Source organism: Lampetra planeri, chromosome 7 (assembly GCF_965212315.1).
Source record: "Lampetra planeri chromosome 7, kcLamPlan1.2.h2, whole genome shotgun sequence".
NCBI classification, from domain to species: domain Eukaryota; kingdom Metazoa; phylum Chordata; class Hyperoartia; order Petromyzontiformes; family Petromyzontidae; genus Lampetra; species Lampetra planeri.
In genome coordinates, this window is record NC_136113.1 from 15,141,001 (window position 1) to 15,166,353 (window position 25,353).

Here is a 25,353-nt window from a genome sequence, read left to right on the forward strand (position 1 = left end):
AGTTCCAAGAGTAATAGTTTGCTCCCCATTTCTTCAAAATCATCATCATCGTCATTGAGCATCGCAAACTGTATCTGTCCACTGCTGGATGACGTCCTCCCACGCGGTCCGATTCATCTCGCTCTGCGCGTCAATTACCGGACCACTCCGATAGGCAGACGCGCCCCAGAGTAGCGCACCCCCACTGGATATTAAAACATTCTCCACCGCGAACTGTTCGCAACAACAAAAACACAAGAAAGAAAAACCACGCGCACGGAAGGAACACGTTCATCTTTCCAACACGTGTTTGTGTCTGGGCGCATTGCGAGTATTCCCGTGTACATGTTTTATCTCTCCAACGTCTAGGCCAGTGCTTCTTCTTAACCTGGTAGTGCACGCAGCTCCTGGGGCTGCGAGACATCGCCAACTGTTTTTGTTAGAAGGTAAATAATCGAAACACAAAGTAATCAAGTTACAACTACTTTGTTCCATCGACCCGATGTAATTATTCACATAATACTTTCTTGTTTTGTTTACAATTGCTGCAGTAAAGGTTAAGAACCACTCGTCTAAGGTAAGCCCCCAACAGCAGCGCCACTCGTTCATATTGGAGCGTCATTGAGACTCCCCATCGCAGACGACGCAGGCAGATCGCCAGACGCTCGTCGCTACGGGATTCATCAACGCGCTCCACCTGAATTGGAGACCCCGTGACACACGGGACGAGAACGGCGCGTGAACGCCACGGGAACTCTTCACTCTGACCCGATTCGCGTCGATTTACCTGCGCGGTGGATAGAGAGAAAGAGAGAGAGAGCGAGAGACAGGGAAGGTGGGAGGAGAGCGAATGCTCACAGGGCGAGGTTCAGGACCATCTGTGCCGGACAGGGCCGGGCTACGAGCCACGGGTCCCGATCGGCCACTGAGAAGACGCGAAGCCCGAGATCTCGACACGTCCGCCCCGCGCCCACCCTCTCCTGCGGCGGCTGAGTGAACGAGGAGGCACCGTGCGGCAGGAGAGAGTTGGAGTGCGATGGAGAGGATGAGGATGGGGCGGGGAGTGCGAGGAAGGGTGGGTGTGGGAGGTGGGGGGGGGGTCTGGCTGGGGTGGAGAGCCGGAGTGACGTGCTCGGTTCACTACGCCAGTCGCCCAGAGAGAAGTTCGCCTCTTACCCCGCCCGCCCCAACCTCTCTCGCCTCTTCCTCCTCCCTCTCCTCCTCCTCCCTCCCTCCTCCTACCGTCAGCTCTCCTTCCCGCCCACCCCCCACTCGTCCTCGGAGATCGGATTTACTGCTCCAGCGACAGGACTCGCTATATATCCCGCCCTCGCCGATCGTTCCCCGCGGCCTCGCTTCCTCGCTCGCAAGGACCCCCCCCACCCCTCGCCGCCAGCCGCCCGTCCTTGGACGAATGGTGCAGCCACAGCGGCCTTTCATTTCTTGCGAGGGGACGGACGTCTTTGTGTGTGTGTGTGTGTTTTTTATTGAAACGCGCGCTCGCGTAAAACATTTAACAGCCGCGACCAAGAAAAAAGCATCGATCGGCGAACAGCAGCAGCAGCAACAACAGCAACAACAACAGCAACAACAACAAAAAAGGACGCTTCGAAACAAACGCCGCGAACTCGGGACTCGTGCAGGAGGTGCGAGCGCGCCGCTGTGAGAGTTGCGTCAACATGGGTACGTCGCCGTTGATGTCTCGTCGTGGTCGTCGTGGTCGTCGTCGTCGTTGTCGATGTCTCGCCGTCGCATCTCCTTCACAGGCGGCGCCGGGAAGGGGTTCGGTGGCCAAATATTAAGTAATTGTTGTTGTTTTTTTTGTTTACCGAATTCGAACAACAACACGAAGTGTCTCTTCTTGTTATTTTGACTGCCGACCTCTTCCCTCCCTTTGCCCGCGTCGCGTTTGTTGCCCTCTCGCCGCCCCCCCCCCCGCATCTCCGATGAGCACGGCTGGCCACGTACGGCGCGAAAGAAGTTCAGCGCGCGCGCGCGCACCCGTCCGCTCAGCCGTGTAGCAACAACAACAAGTCGCGTTCCGCATCGCGGACACCGCTCGTACGCGTTAGCCGGCTTCGCCCGCAGCTGCTGCTGCCGCTGATAGCGGGGCTCATGCGTTTACCCGCGCGGCTCTGTTGTTAGCGTGACAGTTGTTTGCCGGCCGCCACTGGGGGAGATCGCACGTACGAGACAGCAACAAGCCATGGGACCTCCGTTTACAGGTCGCAGGGAGGTTGGCGCGGGTTGCTTCTTCGACGGCGTTTGCGCCGCCGCCGCTGGGCTGAGTGAAGGGAAATTGAATGGACGGCAGGGGTTGAGTGAGCGATGTTTCCGCCGACAGAAAGCGGCTGCGTAACGCTGACGCGTCGCGTAATCGCTGATTGGGAGGCTTTGCAACGGAGCCGTCGCTCGCAACTCTGTGTGTGTGTCCCACCATGAGGAGAGTCACTGCGCACATTGTCCACGTGCAGGTCTATTGTGCCCGACGTGTCTCTCTTTGCTCACGGTGTACCCGTGCGTGAGAACGCAACCGTGTGTGCGCGCTGTGTAACACGCTGAGCGGGGTCGAACACACCGGTGTATTCGACGCGCCTCGCTAACGCACACGAGCAGAGAGAGAGAGAGTCGTGATCATCATCATCGACCCTTCTCTCTTCGCGTCAATGTGACGAGTCGTGATCTCTCCGTCTCTCTCTTTCTCGGGCTCTAACCCTCGCGTCTCTCTCTCGGGCTCCAACCCTCGCGTCTCTCTCTCTCTCGGGCTCCAACCCTCGCGTCTCTCTCGGGCTCCAACCCTCGCGTCTCGCCACGTGCGCATCCATCCCGCCTCTGTGGACTGGGACCCTCCACTCACTCACTCGCTCACGAGTTGATCGACACACACCGAATGGGAGAGAGACCACGCGACTTTTTGGAACCCCCCCCCCGTATGGGCTTGCACAGACTGTGGGGGGGGGTGCTCAGTGCTGTTCGCACGGCACGCGATGGGATGGGGTGAACCGACACCACGCCCGGCCGCCTTTGTCTCCAACAGCGGCGATGTTTAATACACACCGCACTAGAGATCGATTTAAGGCTGAGCCGACCTAGAGGAGGCCCAGGACCAGGTTTCAATATTCGCACATGACTCTGACACGCACGCACGTACACACGCTCGTTTGTAAATGCGTAACCGCGGGTGGATTGGAACAGAAGATCGTTTCGCGTCGGTTATAACAATAATGATAATTAGTTGTTTGTCGTTATCATGATTATTACGTATTATTATTGTTGTTGCCATGCTCAACCCCGTTGCTGTTGCCCCCCCCGCGTGTCGCCGGGCGTGCGTGTGGCTGCCGCCCCGGGCGCAGACCAGTCCTTCGGCGAGGTCAACCAACTCGGCGGCGTCTTCGTGAACGGGCGACCTCTGCCGAACCCGATCCGCCTGCGGATCGTCGAGTTGGCGCAGCTGGGCATCAGGCCGTGCGACATCTCGCGGCAGCTGCGCGTGTCCCACGGCTGCGTCTCCAAGATCCTGGCTCGCTACAACGAGACGGGCTCCATCCTGCCCGGAGCCATCGGGGGCAGCAAGCCGCGCGTCACCACCCCCAACGTGGTCAAGCACATCCGCGACTACAAGCAGCGCGACCCGGGCATCTTCGCGTGGGAGATCCGCGACCGGCTGCTCGCCGACGGCGTCTGCGACAAGTACAACGTGCCCTCCGTGAGCTCCATCAGCCGCATCCTGCGCAACAAGATCGGCAGCATGTCGCAGCCGTGCTCGCAGATGCAGGACGCGTCGGGCATGGCCTCCTGTAAGCAGTCGGCGGCCGCCGCAGCCGCAGCCGCGGCCGCGGTGCCGTACGGAGCTCTGTACGCGGCCTACACGAGCTCGCAGCTGCATCACCACCACCACCATCACCACCACCACCACGGACACGGGCCCGCGGGGAAGGGCGGCGCGCACGCGATGCACGGCGCCACGGGCGTGCACATCCCTGCGGGGCTGCCGCGCTCGTGGCCCTCCTCCTACACCGTGAGCGACATCCTGGGATTCAGGACGGCGGCCGAGCAGCAAGGTGAGAAGCCGGTGGCGGTAGTGGAAAGTTGTGGTGGTGGTGGTGGTGGTGGTGGTAGCGGTGGTTGGTGCTCGTGGTAACGGCGACGATGATAATGATTGCGGTGGTTGTGGTCGTGGTAGTGAAAGCGGTGGTCGTGGTGGTAATGCTGGTGGCAATTGTATTGATGTCGGTGGAGGTTGTAATGATGGTGGTGGTGCTTTATGAAGGTGATTGTGGTCGTGATAGTAGCGGTGTTGGTGATCAGTGAATGTGGTAATGGTGACGGAGTGATGATGATGATGGTGGTGGTGGCGATAGTTGTGTTTTCCGTCCATCAATGCGCTTTCTTTACCAAGTGAGAGCCCGCTCAGCAGTGAGAGCGGGACAGTGGTTTCGTGCATCCGTCCACACTAAAAACTCTCGATGGCTTTAGCAAGATTTGTGCTCTATTCAACAGATCTCTGCGCCAAGTTGTTTTTGTACTTCCTCCGTTAGTATCATCCGTCGGTGTATATGTGTGTGTGTATAGACCATGCGCACGAACAGAACTTGCCCCAAAGAGTATGTTAAGGCAATGCGGGCGGATATTTTTTGAAGATTATTCACACACACACACGCGCCGTCGCGTTCGCGAACTGCGTAACGAAACCGGCGTCCCGCGTTCGATTCCCGCTCACGACCATCAAGTGGCGAACGGAACCTTGAACCGGTCCTGGGCCTCCCCTATGTAGACCCAACCTTAAACGAGTACCTGGTGCGGTGTGCCGTGCGTGGCCTTCATGGGTGAAGCTGCTCACTGACAGCACATTCCCCCAACAGTCTGTTCAGGCTATAGGGGTGGCGCGGGAGGGGTTTTATTTTGTACTATAAGACTAGAGCACCCGTTAATGTATCCCGCGTTCGTTTTGAGTCATACCCAAGACGAAGACTGCAACATTTCAGGAGATGTCTTGTGGCAAAACGTCCAACCCACGTACAGAAGATTGTACGCGAGCCATAAATTCAGAACTGCATTTCAAAGCCACACGCCCGGTCGTAGCTCGCTCCGCCATGTGTTTTGTTGTTGTTGTTGATGTTGTTCGGGCAGTGTTTTTTTTTTATGTCCGACGTTTCGCTACACGCGCTGAGAATGATACTTCGCCAGCTCAATATTCAGTTCAAACGGCACAACCGCGGAAACGTACGGGGTAGTCAAGCCGTAGGCGAGACAGATGACTCGTTCTCTTGCCGCTCGGAGAGTTACACTGCTACGTGATTTTGGCTTAATGTTTTTGTCTTTTGAACGTTCCTAACTTTGACCTGTTTACATTTTTTCGGGCTTTACGATTGCTGGATTCGTGTAACCTCGGCCTCCCTTGTACAGTATAACCGCACTCTCCTGCTCACTCGGATCCCCAAACCAAGTTGGTGATTGTTGCTGCTCTAACCTGTCGGACCTAACGTAGCAGATTCAAATCCACGTCTCACGCGTCAAAGCAGAGAGAGAGAGACCGCGAGAGAGACAGAGAGCGGAGCGAGCAGCAGATGTGCGACTGTCCTAATTGTTGTCCAATTTGTCCGCGGACGGACGAACCGAGGTCCGATTTGATATTTGAGTGACGTGGAGAGAGAGAGAGCGCTGCCGAGGTTGGGCCCGCACGCCTCGGGTTGCCTGGCTCTGGGGCCAAGGAATTGCGTCGTTAAAGCGTTGCGCTGAGATATACCTTCGCGTTCCACCACCACCACCACCACCCACACCACCACCCCCCACAACAAAGGGCACCGATGAAGGTGGTCAAGGAATTCCGAGAGCTTCGTCAGACGAAAGGGGAACACGCAGCCTCTTACATAGACAGCGCTTGGACAAGTGTTGACGATCTGGCTTCGTGCAGGAAGTGGCTCTTGCGTTGTTGTTGTTGTTGTTTCGTGAATGGATGTAGCGTTGGCGAGGGTTATTAACTGCGTGTTGTGTGTTTAGTTTGTTACCCCCCCCCCCTCTACGCACGATTGTCTGCGTACGGTGCGGAAGAAGTTCAACATACATACATACACAACGCTAAGCGCTGTTGCTATTAGACCCAGCGTCCCTGAGTTCGACTCCAAACCACGGCTCACACCAGCATCGAGTAATGTCTGAACCGATTATGCCCCCACCCTCGCTCCACCTCCCCCCTAATCATCAACCCGCATTGACCAGCGTGGTGAAGTATGATGCTCATATAATAGCCATGACCGTGAATTGGCCTCCATGTAGCCGTGGATTGATAACGACCGTAGCTTCTTTCCTACGTTGTTGTGTGATTTAGTCGAATATTACTCATGCATATACGGATGTTCTTATAATGTGGACTCTATCCGAGTGTGTGTTATAGTGATTCGACTACCCGTTGCCATTCACAAATCGATAATGAAATCGTGCACTTTGAATTTCATTTGCGTGTTTCAATTAATTTGAACGAATTCGTTGGCGTAAATTGACGCGTATTTACATTGCGACAATATTTATAAATACACCGTAAGATTACTGCGTATATATATATACACGTATTCGCGGTTGTGAAATGTTATTGATCGTGGTGCAGACATGACACGCGGAAACCTTACACCCGTTCTGCACGCGTGTTCCCCGGGTTCCCCCGGGTCTCCTGCCATAGCTAAACCCTACACCCACAGTGGAACTGCTTTTGAGACAAAAAAGCGCAGCCCCAGTGCTGAAACACGCCCTGCGACATCGCAGACCTGCGACCACGCAGGGCGGCAGCGGTTAAGAGCCGTAACATCGCTCCCCTCGTGCGAAACCTTGGCAAGATCCACTTGCAAAACGAGTCTTGAACCTCGCCGAGACTTTCTTGGGTATACAGTACAAGCAAATACATCAATGATTCGACATTATATATATATAGTTTTCGGGCTGTACCGCGTGTCGCTGGGCGTGTGCGCGGTCCGACGTTTCGCTCTGCGTGCCGCGCGAGCCTCGTTCGCGTTCTTCCTCGGCAACTTGAGAACGAAACGAAGGACATCGCGCCGGACAGCAACACGCGCGCGCGGCGCCAATGCAAGATGACTGTGGGCGCGACTTACGATTCGCGTTCCGCGATCGCTCGAGGCGACTCCCTCTGTGTATGAGACCATCGCCTGCACTCGAGTTGGTAAAGGGGTGTTCACCAAAAGGCGCGTCTGGCGTTTAGGCCTCCGACCGCTGCGTAACGTGATGCGAGTCAGGGCTCCGTACACTTTTGGTTCTTTCGGTAAAGTCACGTCGATAGAAATGAAATGAAACAAATCACGACGTTTACGATCGCAACACAAACAATCCTCATCAATTCAAGAGCGAGTCAGGGCGTTGCGAAATACAGGCACGATCCGGCACTCGTTCCGATCGATAAACATTTATCGAGACTCGCCGTAGGTAACGCGACCTATGCAACCGTGATTGTAAATGTAAGATCTGTAGTGCAGCACGGCAACATCCGTACCGTCGGAGGACGCCTACGACGTTTCATAGTCAATAACAGCTCGCTGGGACCTTCCTGTTTAAATAAATACAATAAAAATCTAAGTGAGCCATTTATGGATACCCCACTTAAATTGTAGATGAAACATCGTATCGAAGAAAACATTTGTTACGTCAAAGCATCTACGCGTCTCCCACCGACCTCGATCGGCTTGCATCTCGCCAGCTCTCTCCTCCGTAGCATGCGGAGGCATCGCGCTTTCGCGAAATCCGATCAGCTGTTGAGAAGAATGGAAGGAGTTGGTTCGAACAGAGTGGGGTATCTGCATGTGGATCGCCGTGTACATTTTAGTGCCCCTGGCTTTACCGTACAGCAGCGTACGTCTGTTCACCTTCTATCGCACTCGCACGCAGCTAGCCATGCTCATCGGAGGTGCGGATACGCGTGCGTATGATAAATTGTAAATTAACAGCCCTTTGTTCATCTACTGCTGAATGAAAGCCGAAACCACTCCGCGCGTCGGTCGTGCCGGGCGGAGGGGGGGGGTCGGTAGTTTGACCATACTTCACCACGCTGGTCAGTGCGATAGGTCGGTGAAGTGAGGTGCAGGGGGGTGGCAGGACAGGTTCAGACGCCGCTGGTGGTAATCGTGGCCGGGAATCTAACGAGGGCAGGTTTGGTTCAAAGCGCGAGTGCGCTAACCATTTTACCATCGATCACTACCCCCACCCTTACCGCGCAGTGCGTTGTAAGAAAGGAAAATTGGCCATCCACTAATGTTTGCCACAATTAGCAACCCCCCACACAGCCTCCACGACAGAACAACTCAATGCATACGTCCGCTCTTGTTCCGCTCTTAAGGACCGTCGCCTGAAACGTTAGTACACCATATTAAAAACGTTCGTCTACGAAGGCACTGTTCATAATCGAGGTGGTGATATTTGTTGTCGGTATTACCGTCATTATTACGGCAACACGCGCGACTAGAGACGGCCCTTATAGCTCGCCGCTCTATGAGCCGCTTTTGGACGAGAGTCACAGCTCGATTCCTAGTGCACGTTGGAGCGCTGCGTGGAACGAATGAAGCGCGCCACCTTGAATCGATCGCGAGAAGAAGAAGTTAAAGACTAGGAGCTGTATTGCGCTCAGTGAGTGGGCCGCTGCGTCAGCGTGGCTGCCGAGTACGCAGGCGGTGCAACTGCACCCGGGGGGCACAAAGACCCAGGGCCCTTGCGACTGAGTACACTGGCACACGACTCCGAACGCCTGGCAGCAGCATTCGCCGGATAGACTCTGCGTGTCTCCTGCACGTGCTCTCCGCGTGGTTAAATGAAGGATGTTCAGGATGTAGGGATGATTGCGGACGCACGCCGCACACGCCCAGTGCAGTGAAACGTTCTCACCGCGTTCATTCACCGTTCATCGACAGCCTCCGTGAACTCGCCCCTACTACTACACCTCTCTTCTCTACGCGCTCTCCTACCTCTCCCCTCTCATCTCACTTTACTCCCCTCCACGCACTCTCCTACCTCTCATCTCACTCTACTCCCCTCCACGCACTCTCCTGTCTCTCATCACACTCTACTCCCCTCCAAGCACTCTCCTGCCTCTCCCCTCTCATCTCACTCTACTCCCCTCCACGCACTCTCCTGCCTCTCCCCTCTCATCTCACTCTACTCCCCTGCACGCACTCTCCTACCTCTCCCCTCTCGTCTGGCTCCACTCCCCTCCACACGCTCTCCTGCCTCTCCCCTCTCGTCCCACTCCACACTCGCCTACCTCTCGTCAGACTCCACTCCCCTCCACGCACTCTCCTGCCTCTCCCCTCTCATCTCACTCTACTCCCCTCCACGCACTCTCCTGCCTCTCCCCTCTCGTCACACTCCACTCCCCTTCACGCACTCTCCTACCTCTCCCCTCTCATCTCACTCTACTCCCCTCCACGCACTCTCCTACCTCTCCCCTCTCGTCCCACTCCACTCCCCTCCACGCACTCTCCTACCTCTCCCCTCTCGTCACACTCCACTCCCCTTCACGCACTCTCCTACCTCTCCCCTCTCATCTCACTCTACTCCCCTCCACGCACTCTCCTGCCTCTCCCCTCTCATCTCACTCTACTCCCCTCCACGCACTCTCCTGCCTCTCCCCTCTCATCTCACTCTACTCCCCTCCACGCACTCTCCTGCCTCTCCCCTCTCATCTCACTCTACTCCCCTCCACGCACTCTCCTACCTCTCCCCTCTCGTCCCACTCCACTCCCCTCCACGCACTCTCCTACCTCTCCCCTCTCGTCCCACTCCACTCCCCTCCACGCACTCTCCTACCTCTCCCCTCTCGTCCCACTCCACTCTCCTCCACGCACTCTCCTACCTCTCCCCTCTCGTCCCACTCCACTCCCCTCCACGCACTCTCCTACCTCTCCCCTCTCGTCCCACTCCCCTCCCCTCCACGCACTCTCCTACCTCTCGTCAGACTTCACTCCCCTCCACGCACTCTCCTACCTCTCCCCTCTCGTCAGACTCCACTCCCCTCCACGCACTCTCCTACCTCTCCCCTCTCGTCTGGCTCCACTCCCCAACAAGCATTCCCCTACCTCTCCATCTCGCTCCACGCACTCTCCTACCTCTCCCCTCTCGTCTCAACTCTGCATTACTTGCAACCTCACATCTAGATGTTGTACGTGCCTTTGCCCGTGGGTCGTATTTGGCCGCTATTTATGAACGTACTCTAAATGTGCGCTTGACCGCCTTGCTTCATCACGACGACTACTTCCACGATAGTAGTCGTGGTCTCGCGCCCGGGCTGCACATCTCGTTGGCTCGTGTTCGGTGCAATGTGATTTCTGACGCTGCGCTCCACGCGCCACCAGCGAAACGTCGGACATCGTGGCGAGCAGCAGCCATGGGGGGGGGGGAGATATTGTTTCTATTTTGTTTCAATGAACGCAGAGCTGCGGCTTGTCGTGGAGACACGTGACGGTGATGGTCGTGTTATCTCTCCTCTCCACCCCCGGGGGGTATGGGTGGTGTGATGACTGCCCCCCGCCCGACACACCTCCTCGACATCCCCCCTCGCATTCACGTGCTCCCTCGTGTCACCGGCTCAGCAAGGCAGAGCGAGAGAGGATGAGGAGGAGGAGGTCGGAGATAAACCGACGCGGATTTCTAAATTATTTATGATCCCAGCAAACCTGTCCCCTCCAGGCAGGGACGCAATGCGAATTGGCTATGTGATATGTACATGTAAATATATAAACGTATATATATATATCCATATGTATGTGCGCATGTATGTGTGTGTAGCGTATATATGTGTGTGTAGTATTATGTGTATTATATGGTATTGACATAAATATGGGGAGCGGTGGTGCAGTGGTGAGCGCGCTGAGCTCACGACCACCATCAGTGACGATTATCTGAACCGGGCCTGGGTCTCCCCAAGGTGTGTAAGCATCGCCACTGGGGGAGACAAAGGCGGCCGGGCGTGGTGTTGGCCACCCACTCCCTCGTGTGCCGTGACGGCCTTCATAGGCGCTCGCTAACAGCACTTGCCCCAACAGTCTGCTGAATTTATACGGGGGATTTAGTATGTATATATACTTTACGTATACTGTATATCAGGTGTACTCTATACATTCAAGTCAACACGGTTGTTGGCTGGTTGATTGTAGAGCCACTTTAAGTCTCGAGGATTTTTTTTTTTCATAACTAAATCGCCAAAAATCACAGTGCCATGAAAAGGAGACAAATATAGTATTATACGATTGCATCTTAATACCACTATAATAATACCATAATAGTTTGTTACTAAATCGACTTTGAGAATCGGAAATAACGAAAGCATCACACGTCGTTTATATCTGTACAATTATAAAACATTGTATCAAGTGTTGTTCAAACTGTTATGTAAATATAAATGTACATCATATACATTTGGATACGTTATTTCTTTTGCAATATGTAGTGGTACCATCTGAATTATAGTATCTTATAATGAACGTATACGCTCTTTTTGATGGCTTCAAACTTTGTCGATTAATTTGTACGACACTTCGATCACACAGTATGTAATTATAACCCCTTATATTGCATCATACTGTGAGAAGTGGCGACGGATTGGGAGAGACATTCATTCAGCAGTGGATTGACCATGGTTGATGATGTTGTTGTTGATATTTAATAACGAACACAACGTTGGTTTTACGAGTGAACACTGCTCCCGTGTTGTAGCCGGGAGTGCCCTTGCCAAAAACGTCTGAAAATCCATCCGGCAATAGTGTTAAGGAGCGTGACTGCTGATGAGGTATCGAATGTTGAAACCGGGCCAGACTCTCCTTTGCCTAAACAAATTCTGCCGGGTGACCATTGTAATCGCGATACAATGGAAACAAAACAAAAACTAACACGGGGAACATTGACGGCAAATATTAAACGACAAAAAAAACATCAGCATGTAACGGCGAGGCTCACACAGATGTCATCATGGAACGCATGCAATCAATGTCTGAGCGTAGAAACTCAATTCATTGTCGTGGAGCAGTGGAGGCATGAACCCAACTAAGGTATCCCGAGTTCGATTGCGGTCCACGGCTAAACATGAGTGGCGCGCGTGAAATCTGAACGGCTCGTAATCTCACAATCCCCCCCCCACAATCAATCACCCACCCCGGACTGATGTAGCCAGCGTGGTGAACGACGCGAGTGACCATACTTCACCACACTGTAAATAAACAAACGACCCCCATGGCAACCCCCGTGGTAAATGACGCATCCATGCAGCAGTGGGTTGACGTGCAGTATTTATAATATATACACAAGTATATGTATCAACTACCGTATCGTCTAGATTATAAGACCTTCCCAAAGTAAGTCGCACCCTTTAAAGACTTTGCGAGAAATTGCCAATAAACATTTGCACCACAAACACACGCGCACGCAACTACCGGATTATAAGAGGCAGCCCTAAGCGATTACTTTAAAATATAGTGGAGGCGGATAAGTGCGTCTTATAATCCAGAAAGAAAACAGTATAATTCACCCCCCCCCCCCCCGTATGGCACAGCGATGCCCTGAGTGTGTACTTGTGTACTGTATTGTGTACTGTATCGTGTACTGCAACGCACAGCATCGCTACTTCAGCAACACCGACTGGAAATTGCACGGCAGCAGAACCGCGACACTTTCGCCAATCTGGTTTTAGAAAAGGTATATTTCAAGAAAGAGGCGACGTTTCGGGAAATGTCCCTTGTTCATAGCACCAAATATGGGCCATTTCCGGAACACATCTATTTTTTTTCTTGTACATATATATGTGTCGTCTTCGGTCACATTGTCATTGAGTGACGTATTGAGTTGTCTTGTTGTTGTTGTTGTTGTTTATGATTGAGCACCGCCCCTAGGGCAGTAGTAAACAGATAACACTGTGTAACAACAAGAACAAAAACATTTGTCCCTGGGTAGTAAGTGTTACTTTCTAATTGCTTAAGCCTCAAAAGTACAGAAAATGGCTATGACTCCCCACAAACTTTGCTTTTGTGACTAGGACAGTGACATTTTTTTATTAACCTATTTTAAATGTGAAAACGTGGTGTGCATTTGTGTCATTCCTTCACGTAAAGTCCTGGTCACAAAAGCAAAGTTTGTGGGGAATAATAGCCATTTCATATATACTTTTTAGACATAAGCAAATTAAAAAAATAACATTTACTACCCAGGACAAAAAATCGTGTTACATAGCGTAATTAGTTCACTAACAGCTGAGTCTCCTGCAGATCAACTCCACTCCTGCGTGTGGTTTCTGCTTCAAACGAAACACGGCTGATGGATTTCTGAAGAATGTAACATATTGTGAACACACACACATGCATTTCTGAAGAATGTAAAATATTGTACACACACACATGCATTTCTGAAGATTGTTAAGTATTGTGCACACACACACTTGCATTTCTGAAGAATGTAAAATATTGTACACACACACACATGCATTTCTGAAGATTGTCAAATATTGTACACACACACATGCATTTTTGATGATTGTAAAATATTGTACACACACACATGCATTTCTGAAGATTGTCAAATATTGTACACACATACGCATGCATTTCTGAAGATTGTAAAATATTGTACACACACAAGACAAAGATCGCCCGTATAGCCTTAACAGACTGTGGGGGCAAGTGCTGTTAGCGAGCACACCAATGAAGGCTGGAACGGTACACAAGCGGGTGGGAGAGGCCAGCACCACGCCCGACCGCCTTTGTCTCCCCAGTGGCGATGTTTACACACCACACCAGGTACTCATTTCAGGCTGAGTCGACCTAGGGGAGGCCCAGGACCGGTTCAGATAATCGTCACTGGTGTTGGCCGTGAGCGGTAATCGAACCGGGGTCGCCAGGTTCATAGCGCAGCGCGCTAAACGCTACACTACCGCTCCCCACACACACACACAGAGACACACACACACACAGAGACACGCGCGCCCGCAAGACAATACCAGAGTAGCTGTGGACCGGCGCCGTAGCGCTGAACTTGCCTTCTAGAGGTCGCCGGTTCCATCTCCCGGTGTGGTACTCGTAAACCATACCACCCCCCCCCCCGGCAGTATGAATGAGCACACACCACAGCGGGTTTCTATCGGCAGGTCGCGTGCGGTGTGGTGTGGGGGGTGGGGGGTAAAAACTGCAGGTACTCTCACCCGTTGGGGAGACCCTTCCGGCAACAGTGGCGTGAGCAGGCCGTTGCAGGGGCTGCGCCTTTAACCCTCGCATTCAAAAACAAAACAAGCGAAAGGACACGTGAAGGCACAGGTGTTCCTCGCTGTACGCGGTAGGAGTAGATGTAGTAGTAGTAGATGTGGTAGTAGTAGATGTAGTAGTAGATGTAGTAGTAGTAGATGTAGTAGTAGTAGATGTAGTAGTAGATGTAGTAGTAGTAGATGTAGTAGTAGATGTAGTAGTAGTAGTAGATGTAGTAGTAGTAGATGTAGTAGTAGATGTAGTAGTAGTAGATGTAGTAGTAGATGTAGTAGTAGTAGATGTAGTAGTAGATGTAGTAGTAGTAGATGTAGTAGTAGTAGTAGATGTAGTAGTAGATGTAGTAGTAGTAGATGTAGTAGTAGATGTAGTAGTAGATGTAGTAGATGTAGTAGTAGATGTAGTAGTAGATGTAGTAGTAGATGTAGTAGTAGATGTAGTAGTAGATGTAGTAGTAGTAGTAGATGTAGTAGTAGATGTAGTAGTTGATGTAGTAGTAGTAGATGTAGTAGTAGATGTAGTAGTTGATGTAGTAGTAGTAGATGTAGTAGTAGTAGATGTAGTAGTAGTAGTAGATGTAGTAGTAGATGTAGTAGTAGATGTGGTAGTAGATGTAGTAGTAGTAGATGTAGTAGTAGTAGATGTAGTAGTAGTAGTAGATGTAGTAGTAGATGTAGTAGTAGATGTGGTAGTAGATGTAGTAGTAGTAGATGTGGTAGTAGTAGATGTAGTAGTAGTAGATGTAGTAGTAGATGTAGTAGTAGATGTAGTAGTAGATGTAGTAGTAGTAGATGTAGTAGTAGATGTAGTAGTAGATGTAGTAGTAGATGTAGTAGTAGTAGTAGATGTAGTAGTAGATGTAGTAGTAGATGTAGTAGTTGATGTAGTAGTAGTAGATGTAGTAGTAGTAGATGTAGTAGTAGATGTAGTAGTAGTAGATGTAGTAGTAGATGTAGTAGTTGATGTAGTAGTAGTAGATGTAGTAGTAGTAGATGTAGTAGTAGATGTGGTAGTAGATGTGGTAGTAGATGTAGTAGTAGTAGATGTAGTAGTAGTAGATGTAGTAGTAGTAGTAGTAAATGTTGTAGTAGATGTAGTAGTAGTAGAGTACACACAGTACACACGCAGTATATACACACACACAGTACACACACACACACACAGTACACACACGCATTACACACACACAGTGCACACAACATACACACGCATTATGATAACACACATCTCGATGAAGCCCTCCGTACGCCGTGTCGATCGCCGAGTGTTGTTTGGTCATACTTCACCACGCTGGTCAGTGCGGTTACGCCGACTTGGATGAATATGCTCAGCGCGATTGCAGCACGCGGCGAGTGACTGATGAGGGCCGCGTGTCCAGCCGCCGTTGACACCACGGCTGATCCAGGCATCATACTCATCAGCCTCCGTGTAAGTGTGTATGTTGTACCGCTTTCGGACCGTACGTATCCAACCGAGTCAATGGGAGCTGCGACAATATCGTGCTGGATTCTAATAAACGAACAAAAAAGTTTTGCTGGCTGGCGGGACGCACGGACGATCACGTCCAAAGGACGTTCGCTCTGAGCTGTAAGTAACAAAGTCATTAACCGCAGACAGTTCGGCTCACCCGTGTACCTGCCTCGCCACGTAGAAAAAACAATACAATTACTTTCGACGCGACTCAACGAGCCCTTTAAATCGCTCTCTAAATCGCTTTGAAAGTGCAGTCTCTCTCTCTCTCTCTCCGTCTTCTCGGTTGCACGAGCTGCTCACACGTAGCCAGTGCACGCGATTCGGTTTGCATGCCACCGAATCGCCTGCAACTTTGTCGCCGAGGCTCCGGTGAGGCTCTGAATGAGCACCCGACCACCGACAGCCCCAGTGATGATGGCTCCTCGATCCAGACTCGTGGCCCCTTCCCTTCCTCCCCAATGTATGGATATAAGCACACCTCAGGGGAACTAAGTCCGGCTGTGCTTATATCCGGAGAAGTTGTGCTTGTATTTGAAGTTGTCCTTTCGCCTTCCCCAAAGTAACCATGCGTTGCTTATATCTGAACTGCGTTTATACTGGGGGTGCTTAAATCCGGCTTCCATTGGCTTTTTGAATTCGTATTTCTGAATTTTCGCCATATTTATCTATTTCCGCTGCTGAATGAAGGCTTTCCCATGCCGTATAGATAACGGATGTTTTTTTTTTTAAACCACACTTCACCACGTTGGTCAGTGCGGGTGAAGGTGGGTGAGTGGTGTGAGATTGATTGTGGGATTGGGGGGGGGGGTTGAGCAGTGTAAGTTCTGCTATCACTCGCCACGGGTGTTGTTGTTGTTGTTGTCGTTGTTGTTGTTGTTCAGCTGCGGCCAGGAATCCAACTCGAGCTGACCGAGTTCCAGAGCGCAGTGCGCTTGGACGATCCGATCCTCCCCGAACGAACCCTCCCTGGCCCATCAAATCGCTCCCGGCATTTTCCACTGATGCTCAGATATCCCGACTCCCTTTTACTTCATTATCCGACCTGTGCCGTCAGTCGCCAGCGAGGCGGACACGCGACGTTGGCACACCCCCACCCCCCCGTACGGCGAAGGTGAGCAGAGCCCTGCCTATGATTAATTGCGGGCCTTGTGAATGTCCACGTGCGAGCGCGCGCGCGTGTGTGTGTGTGTACAGCACTTGCCACTGCCCATGTGGCGAACGTAATGTGGACGTGTTGATTGATAGGCTCGTGTATTACGATGTACACACATATATATAGTATATAGAATATACAATACACTCTCGTTGAGTGTGTGTGTGTATGTGCGAGCGAGCGATCAATATTTTTGAAAACGGCCATCAACTTGATGGATGTGCATGTGGCGAGCCAAATTCTGTTCGCGGAACGGAACAGCGTTTCGTTCAGAACTCTTCCATCTCAAATGAAGTACTGCCGATTGGCTTTACAGTACAGTATATAACCCCATAACATTCGGTGGGTGGGTGGGGGGGATGTAAGATTCTTACAGAGGCCAGGCCAGCCCCCAAGCAGCCCAATATAAATGCAGTCCACGCGTACGTTCAGAATAAAAAAAAAAATACTGCATTCGGTTTATTGAGTCCAGCTTAACCTTATCGGGTGTTCGTAAACGGGAGGCCTCTTAATTCCGTAGCAACGCGTGTTGCGTTTTATTTTTAAAGAGCATAAAGCCCGTAATAAAAGACCCTGCACTCTGTTAGGGAGTTTTATAAACATTGTTTGCGAAGTCTCCCGCCCCAATCGGCGTCGCGTGCAATTGTAACATAAGCAGGCCTCTGCATTGCGGGCAACGCGTGCAGACACGGTCACGTGTGACATATGTACAACATGTTGCATATGTGTGTACAAAGACAAAGATTCCCCGTATAGCCTTAACAGACTGTAGGGGCAAGTGCTGTTAGCGAGCACCTATGAAGGCCGGCACGGCACACGAGGGGGTGGGTGGCCAACACCACGCCCGGCCGCCTTTGTCTCCCTAGCGGCGATGTTTACACATCGCACTAGGTACTCATTTTAGGCTGAGTCGACCTAGGGGAGGCCCGGGACCGGTTCAGATAATCGTCACTGGTGTTGGCCGTGAGCGGGAATCGAACTCGGGTCGCCGGGTTCATAGCGCAGCGTAGCGCTAACCGCTACACTATGGCTCCCCACTATATGTGTACACGCACATACACACACAAGTGTGCACGGTGTGTGTTGTACACGCATGTTGGTGCCGGTTGCCAGGCCGTGGGGTGGTTGATGGTGGCTCGTGTTTAAAGTGATTTGGCTGCTATAAATGTCCACGCGATAAGCCCACATCGTTGAGCTCTCATTCGTGGTCAGGTCGCTTATGAAAGCGAGCTGCGTAGCTCAGTGGGCCTTGCTTGGTAAAATAAGATTTTATAAAAGGGAAACGTGCTTTTATAATGTCATGTAAAGAGGCATATGTGAGAATGAGGTATTGCTCATTTAGCGACTCAAATTCTCCACGACCACGCGTAACGGTCACCGTCCTGCGTTCTCTGTCTCTCTATATTATAGGACTTTGCTTCTAACCAGAGCCACATTGCTTAGAGATAGGCTCATTGCTTAGGACCATCTGTCGCTTCACCAGCATTGGGGTCAATCGGGCGTGACCCCACTGCCGATGAGGACAGCGAATGTCGAAACGGGTCCAGAGCGTTGCATGTATCGGACCAACACTGCTGAAGAGATAGATTCACTACCCAGAAGGCCGCGTGGCCGATGTGCGTGTGTGTTTTGTCGTGCGCCTAAGACGATTATTGTTTCCTCTATGTGGGGAGACAAAGGTGGGGTAAGGGAAGCGTTGTGTGTTTTGTTATGGCAGTTGAGCCGCGTACTGTCAAGAGAATTGCATTGCAAACGCGTGCGTATCCCGGCCTGATGAGCTGTGTAAACATCACAACTGGGGAGACAAAGGCGGCAGGGCGTCGTGTTTGCCACGCCGCTCGCCTCGTGCGTCGTACCCGGCAAAGCTTTATCGGTGCTTCTCATGAATAGCACTTGCCATACAGTCTGTTGGAGGCTATACGTTGGATCTTTGTCTTTGTATCATATACATATATATACAGCGTACACAGGTCTTGCATATGCTGCCTATCATTCTAATATATTTGTGTTCAGTTTCAGTTTCATTTATTTGGTATAGCCCTGTGAGCCATTTGGCTCTTGAATCGGGTGCAACCGCAACAAACAAAAAACAAAAACATGAACAAGAAAACATCTTAAAGTGACTGTGTGACTATGCGCAAACAGAAAAATCCAGGAAAAAACTGCAAAGTCCTCCAGAAAAAAAGCACCGTACACCAACGCTGTGCAAGAATCCCAGTGGGGTGCAAGTCATTTAGCTAGGCACTTGTAATTTCCCACAGGATCGCGAAGTTCACAAACTGAATAATGACGTTAATGACCACCTGACACCTGGATGCGATGTTAATGTGAGGAGGTCATCGCGCGAACGCTGATGGGATAAATACCACGCGTGAACACGGTTCATTGATACCAATTTTAAATGTAAACACAGCACCGCGGCGATAGGAACCGTCAAATGATGACTCAAAGTCTCCCTGGCAACGGACGATCAATTATGTAATTTATAATAATAATAAATGTTACGTTGATTTTTTTTATCTGCTTACACGATAGTACAATAGTTACCGCCTATATCTGATTAATGGTTCCGTGACTTAAATTTGTAATGGTGCTGTGTTCGGTCTAAGAAATAACCTGCCCGAGCCGACTGACGCTGCCGGGAATTTATAATTTAACAGCGATTTATTTTCGTGCAATAAGTGATGGGGAAAACACATTTGAGGCAGTTTGCTTTTTTGTTTTGATTTGCATTCGCTTCAGTGTCGTGATTAATCGTTTATCTATAATTTGACGTTTTTTGTCACATTTGGAAAATCCGGGTCCCTCTCCAGAACGGTTCCTTGGGACTAATACCAACAACATAAACGAACTATATAACGGCTTTATTGTTCAGTTGTGCATTCATTCTGCCCTCGACTAAAAATGTACAAATGCGTGAACGCCTCCACCGACAGCTGCGATAGCTGTCCGACCGCCGGGCGCGGCAGTCGACACAATGTGAGTCGTTCCCCGTTGTCGGAGGCAGACTAAATCTCTCCTTCACGCGCACAGCCCACGCTAAACATTGCAGTTGCGAATCATCTCACCCAGATGTGTATTTGAATAACTGGTAGAAATATTTACCATTGTTAACATGTGGTTCCCCCCCACCCACCCGTAGTGTTTGTCTATTGGGTATTGCATGCTACGTAGCTATCCAGTATGCACACATCCTGCGTCGTGTTTCATATTTGTGGAGTTAAATGTCAATTTACAGACGCACAATGATTCTATATTTTATATACTGCATTTCATATATATGTTACCAAAACAAAAGAAGTATTCCTGGCTGGCTGAAAGGACATCACGTCCTGAGGGACGGGCCGGTGGATGGTCACGTGCAAAAGATTAACACTTTGTGAAGCCTTCATCCAGCACTGTATTGAACGTGGCTGATGAGGATGTGTGTTATGAACGAACGGACATATTTCTTCGGGTTTAGAATGATACCGCTCTTGCCGGCAGGTGCCTGCTCTCCAACAGGCTGCCTGGCAGCGACGGTTGTGACATGATACAGCACAACAACAATAATAATACAATGGCAAATGTGGATGTACTGGATGCGGTGGATATGCCGAACCCAGTCGCCTATTATTTTTCGAGCGTAGTGCGAACCCAGTTTCTTTGAACAAAGCAATGAGCTGAACAAACAAATGCGTACAGTGTGTTGAGGGAGGGATGATTCCTTAAACCTACACCGCACCGACCAGCGTGGTGAAGTATGGTCAAACAATCTCCACGACCTGACGCGGTGCAGGAAAGCCCTCCGTCCCGCGGTAGGTGGTCGTTATGGTTGGTTATCATTATTGCCGCTACGATATCGTTCTGTTGAGATAATAATTGCAAATGTGTCGGTGAATTTTTAGGTGTTGCAAAGCATTGGCCGGATCGCGGGTTAGTCAACGAACACAATCACGAGGAATCACCTGCAGATAATTTTGTTGCAAAATCAACAACACCAATAATAACGAAGCACTTCATTCGCCCCCCGCAATGTCTCACTGAGTCTGAAGACTCTGTGGGCAAGAGGGCCCTGCCACATTGGGATGTTTGGTCAAACAGGGTTGGCACCACACCACCTCCCTCATCGCCACCTCCCATACCAAGCCGATACAACCTGGTAATTCCGAACCGTTTCTCACATTCACGTACAGTACCGTCCACGCTTTTAGCCAGCTCAGCTTTCCAGTTCAGACGAGATCGGGGGCATTCAGGCAGACTCAGCCTGCACCGTGAGTGCCCTGGCACGGGCGGGGGAGACAAAGGCGGCCGGGCGTGTTGCTTGACCACATCACAGCACTTGCCCAACAATTCTGTTAAAGCCTCTATCAGACCTCGACTTTGGCATTCGCCTCCTCAACGTTTGGCCGCATACGCAGGCGTATAATCGAACGCTGTGTAGGGCAGGCGGTGGCGGTATATTGGGTGGTCTCTGCCGCGTACTCTGCGAATGTGCTGCATGGATTAGTCGCGCGCGGCATTCGCTCAACGGATGGGCCAGCGGCGACCGCGAGACGCAGCTTCTGCGAGCGGGACGATGAATTTCACGCAGATAGCAGCTGTTTGAAAACTGGCTCCGGCGAGGAATCCCCCGCGAGCGCCTAGATGTTATTAAATCATCCGGCGCTGGGCCCAACGCGGCACCGCTCCGCACTGAGCGAGCCGAGCTGGTGCGGTAATCATCATCATCAGCAGCAGCGGCAGCACGGCTATACCGCTAATGTCGCTTCCCTGTGGAGGATTTGGGGGAAAATGTAATTAGGGCTGAATCGTGTCTCTGTTTTAAAGCGACTTGCGAGGCCCTCGACAGCTCTCACGCGTACGCACGTGCGTACTAACGTGCACTCACGCACGCACGCACGCACATACACATGTGCGTATGTGTGTGCGTGCGTACGTGCGTGCGCGTGCGTGCCCCAACAACAAGAGCAGCCGCCGTTCGCCGCTAATTGGCGGCAACGTCGCCACTTAGCGCCAGTGTCCAGGAATGGTGGCACCTTGAGGCCGTCGCTTGAAGTGTCGAAGGCTCGCTGCTGATGGTAGGAGGAGGCGTCACGGTTGAACCGACTGAGATGAATGGCACATGTGCACTGCGCATATACGGTATGCGCGGTGCGTATATGAAAGCAAGCAAGCATTTGTATCCGCGGGAGCGGTTAAGATAAAAAAAGTATTACCACTGACGTTGATCGTTACTCGAAATTTTAACTCGGGATGCAGGGCTTTTAGCGCAATGCGCTAACCGCCACATTACCGCTCCCCCATTAACACAACAGCAAAGACAAATACCTCCCGGTATAGCATTAACAGGCTGTTTGTGCAAGTTTTCTTAGCGAGTTCCCATGATGTACACACACAAGACAAAGATGGCCCGTATAGCATTAACATGCTGTTGGTGCAAGTGCTGTTCGTGAGCGCCTATGAAGGGCGGAACGGCAAACGAGGGGGCGGATGGCCAGCACCACGCCCGGCCGTCTTTGTCTCCCTCGTGTCGATGTTTACATACCGCACCAGGTACTCATTTGAGGCTGAGTCGACCTAGGCGACGCCTAGGATCAATTCAGATAATCGTCGCCGGTGGTGGCCACGAGCTGGAATTGAACTCGAGTTGCCGGCTTCGTAGCGCAGCGCACTAACCGCTCCCCACGCACGAACACACACACACACAGGCGCGCTCGCTCGCGGGGGTCACGGGCAAGGCAAACAGACTGCGTGGCAGTCGGAGTACTCGCGGTGTACGGATATTGAACCGACAGAGACGAAGCGTAAATCAAACTCGCCGAGTTCACAGCGCGCACGCACGCGTGTGCCCGCGCCCGCGCCCCCCCCCCGGGGTCCCCCTCGGCGACTCGATGTCCGACGTTCCGCTTGCCCCGCGTACTGGTGCCGGAGCTTATTCGGGAGAGTGACCGAGAGCTCGGACGTAGCGAGTGCTGAATAACGCGACGCTGTTCGGCCGCTCGGGAAATCCGCGGAGACAGCCCCTCGGAGCAAACCGCGACACGGCACGGCTGTCTTGCGTCTCGTGAGGCTGCAGCGAGGGGCTGGAGCAGAGAGCCATCGTGTCAAAGCCTCGGCACCATCAACAGACTATTGGTCCTTCGTAATCATTTGCTATTTACGGCCCCCTTAGTCAATCCACCGTTGTTGGATGAAGGGCTCCGCGCGACCATACTTCACCACGCTGATCAGTGCGGTTTGGGTAAAGCGCACGCACAGGATCGGGGTACAGATGTATCACTCGCCACCGATGTTAGTCGTGGTTGGGAATCAAACTCGGGTCGTCGGGCTCGTAGCAGCGCATGGCGCCAACCAACGCGCCACCGTTCTCGCTCGAGCTCGTCAACAACCCGGCCACGTGGTCTTGCGGTTAGCGAGCGATTCACGATCGGGAGGTCGCGAGTTCAAATCCTGGTTGGGGATTTACTCAGCCCATCATTCGTCCCTCCGAGGGGGGCGGGGGGTGTGGTCGATAAAATATGTACCGCTCTGTTGGGAGAAGTCGACCGTGGCTTTGGACACACTCTCCTCCGCCAAAGGAACGTGGAATGTCCACCACTGGCTCAAGGTTGTAACCAGGAGACGGGCACCTCCTCATTGGGCATTTGCCTGGCATCAAAAACCCACCGAGCGTCTCGCCTCTCTCTCTCTGTGGGATGCGCGTTTTGGTTTCATTGCAAAAAAAAAGTGTATCAGCGCATCTTGGTTGAGGAGGAATGGAACCGATGGGTCCGTAAGGCTCCAGAGGTCGACTGACGTAAATAAATAAATACATTTAATGACACCGGAGTGACGGGGAAGCCTGTCCGTTCGTTATTTATTGGCGTTAAAGGATCACGCCGCTCTTTGATCAGCTCAAATAGACTTTAAGTAGCCTTCGCGAACACTGCAACTGTCTTTGCCCAATTACACCCAAGACGGTTACAATTTAAGTAGGGCATTGCGCAATTAAACTTGAAATCCTCCTGTTATATTCAGTGTCACGAACGCGACGTTTAATTATTGACAATCAGCATCGGTCAGCATCATCGTGATCATTGTCTTCATCGTAACCACGTGGACTCAAGGTGAGACAGCTCACAATGTAAACGCCGATGAGTAATAACATTATAATGTCTGAGCGCGTTCGAACGTCACATCGGTTGTTAACGTCTTCCCTCTGAGTGACAGTAAATCAATGTGCGGATTTGTTATTAGTATTAGAATTGTGTTGGTGGTAAGAATGCACTTCGTGTTGTCTATGCGCTTTTTATCGTCTTTCGCGTCACACTCTACCGGAGGAGAAATTTCTCGTTGTTAGCTGATGATGGAGATCGCGTACCTCTGTGCTCACCGTGAGAATCAAACCGATTTACATCCCCGAATCGGAGAATCTCCAGTGAGTAAAAGCAATCAGCCAAAGGGTTAAAATGTAAACATTTTTTCGTTTGTTTTTCTGACTATTCCAACATATTCAAATGTTTGGTTCTTTCTTGCATTAAAGCTTTCGTGACTGCAGGAATACATATTCTATGGGTCTTTCGGTAAAGCCACGTAGATATTTTTCTCTCTCCGTGGCTTTACCGAAAGACCCATAGAATATGTTTGATTATTTTTAAACATAATTCGAATTTGGCATCGATCACTCAAACGCGCTCAACTGTACGCATCGTGTATTCCACTGATCATAAGACGCTACGGAAAGTTAGACGCACTCCAAAACGTGTTCCCTGATGCCAATAAAGTCATACTAAGTGATACTAGACAAAGATCCCCCGTATAGCCTTGAACGCACTGTTGGGGCAAGTGTTGTGAACGAGCACACGGACGTGATGGGTGACTCACACACCACGCCCGAGTTCTGATGTGCACACACCGCAACAGATACTCATTTAACGCTTAGGCAGGACACTTTTTTTCGGCCGTGAGCGTGAAATCGAACTGGGATGGCGCGAGTCAGCAGTGCGATGTGCTACAACAAACCACTTGCCGCCACCATCCATCACAACGCTTGCGTCTTTCTGTGGTCTCTTCCTCCCACCCAACTTCCACCCCTCCCCCGCTCCACCCCCACCCCTACCCCCGTGCAGGGCTCATCCCGGAGGAGTGGTGCGGCGCTGCCCGGCCCAGCTTCCCCGCGGGCACGCAGGCGGCCAACGGCCTCGACAAGTCGGGCGGTGGCGATGGCGACCTGAAGTATTCCCAGGTAATACAACAAAAGACAAAGCACCGTGCAGCATTCGGCAGACTGTCACAGGTGACCGAGTGCTGGTCACCCGTGACCGACCGACCGACCGATCGGGTCGGATGAATTTGGTCACTGGTGTTGGTGGCCACGAGCGGGAATGGAAGTCGGGTGGTCGGGTTCTCCACAAAGACAAAGATCCCCACCCCTATATATAGCCTTCAGAGACTGTCTGAGCAAGTGCTGTGAGCGAGTAGTAGCCATGAAGGCCGGCACGGGACACAAGGGGGTGTGTGGTCAACACCACGCCAGTCCGCCTTTGGCTCCCT

The 25,353-nt window shown here is 51.6% G+C and overlaps 1 protein-coding gene across 1 annotated transcript in view; it reads left to right on the plus strand.

Annotated features, from left to right (window-relative positions):
- The first annotated feature begins 1,171 nt into the window (after nucleotides 1-1,171).
- Nucleotides 1,172-25,353, plus strand: part of LOC144720057 (paired box protein Pax-1-like) — a 32,944-nt gene continuing 8,762 nt past the window's right edge. The window contains exons 1-3 of the mRNA XM_078596508.1: nucleotides 1,172-1,662; nucleotides 3,333-4,040; nucleotides 24,930-25,045. Of these exons, the coding sequence (XP_078452634.1) occupies nucleotides 1,659-1,662; nucleotides 3,333-4,040; nucleotides 24,930-25,045 (828 nt within the window). The 5' untranslated portion in view covers nucleotides 1,172-1,658. The remainder of the gene's footprint in view (nucleotides 1,663-3,332; nucleotides 4,041-24,929; nucleotides 25,046-25,353) is intronic.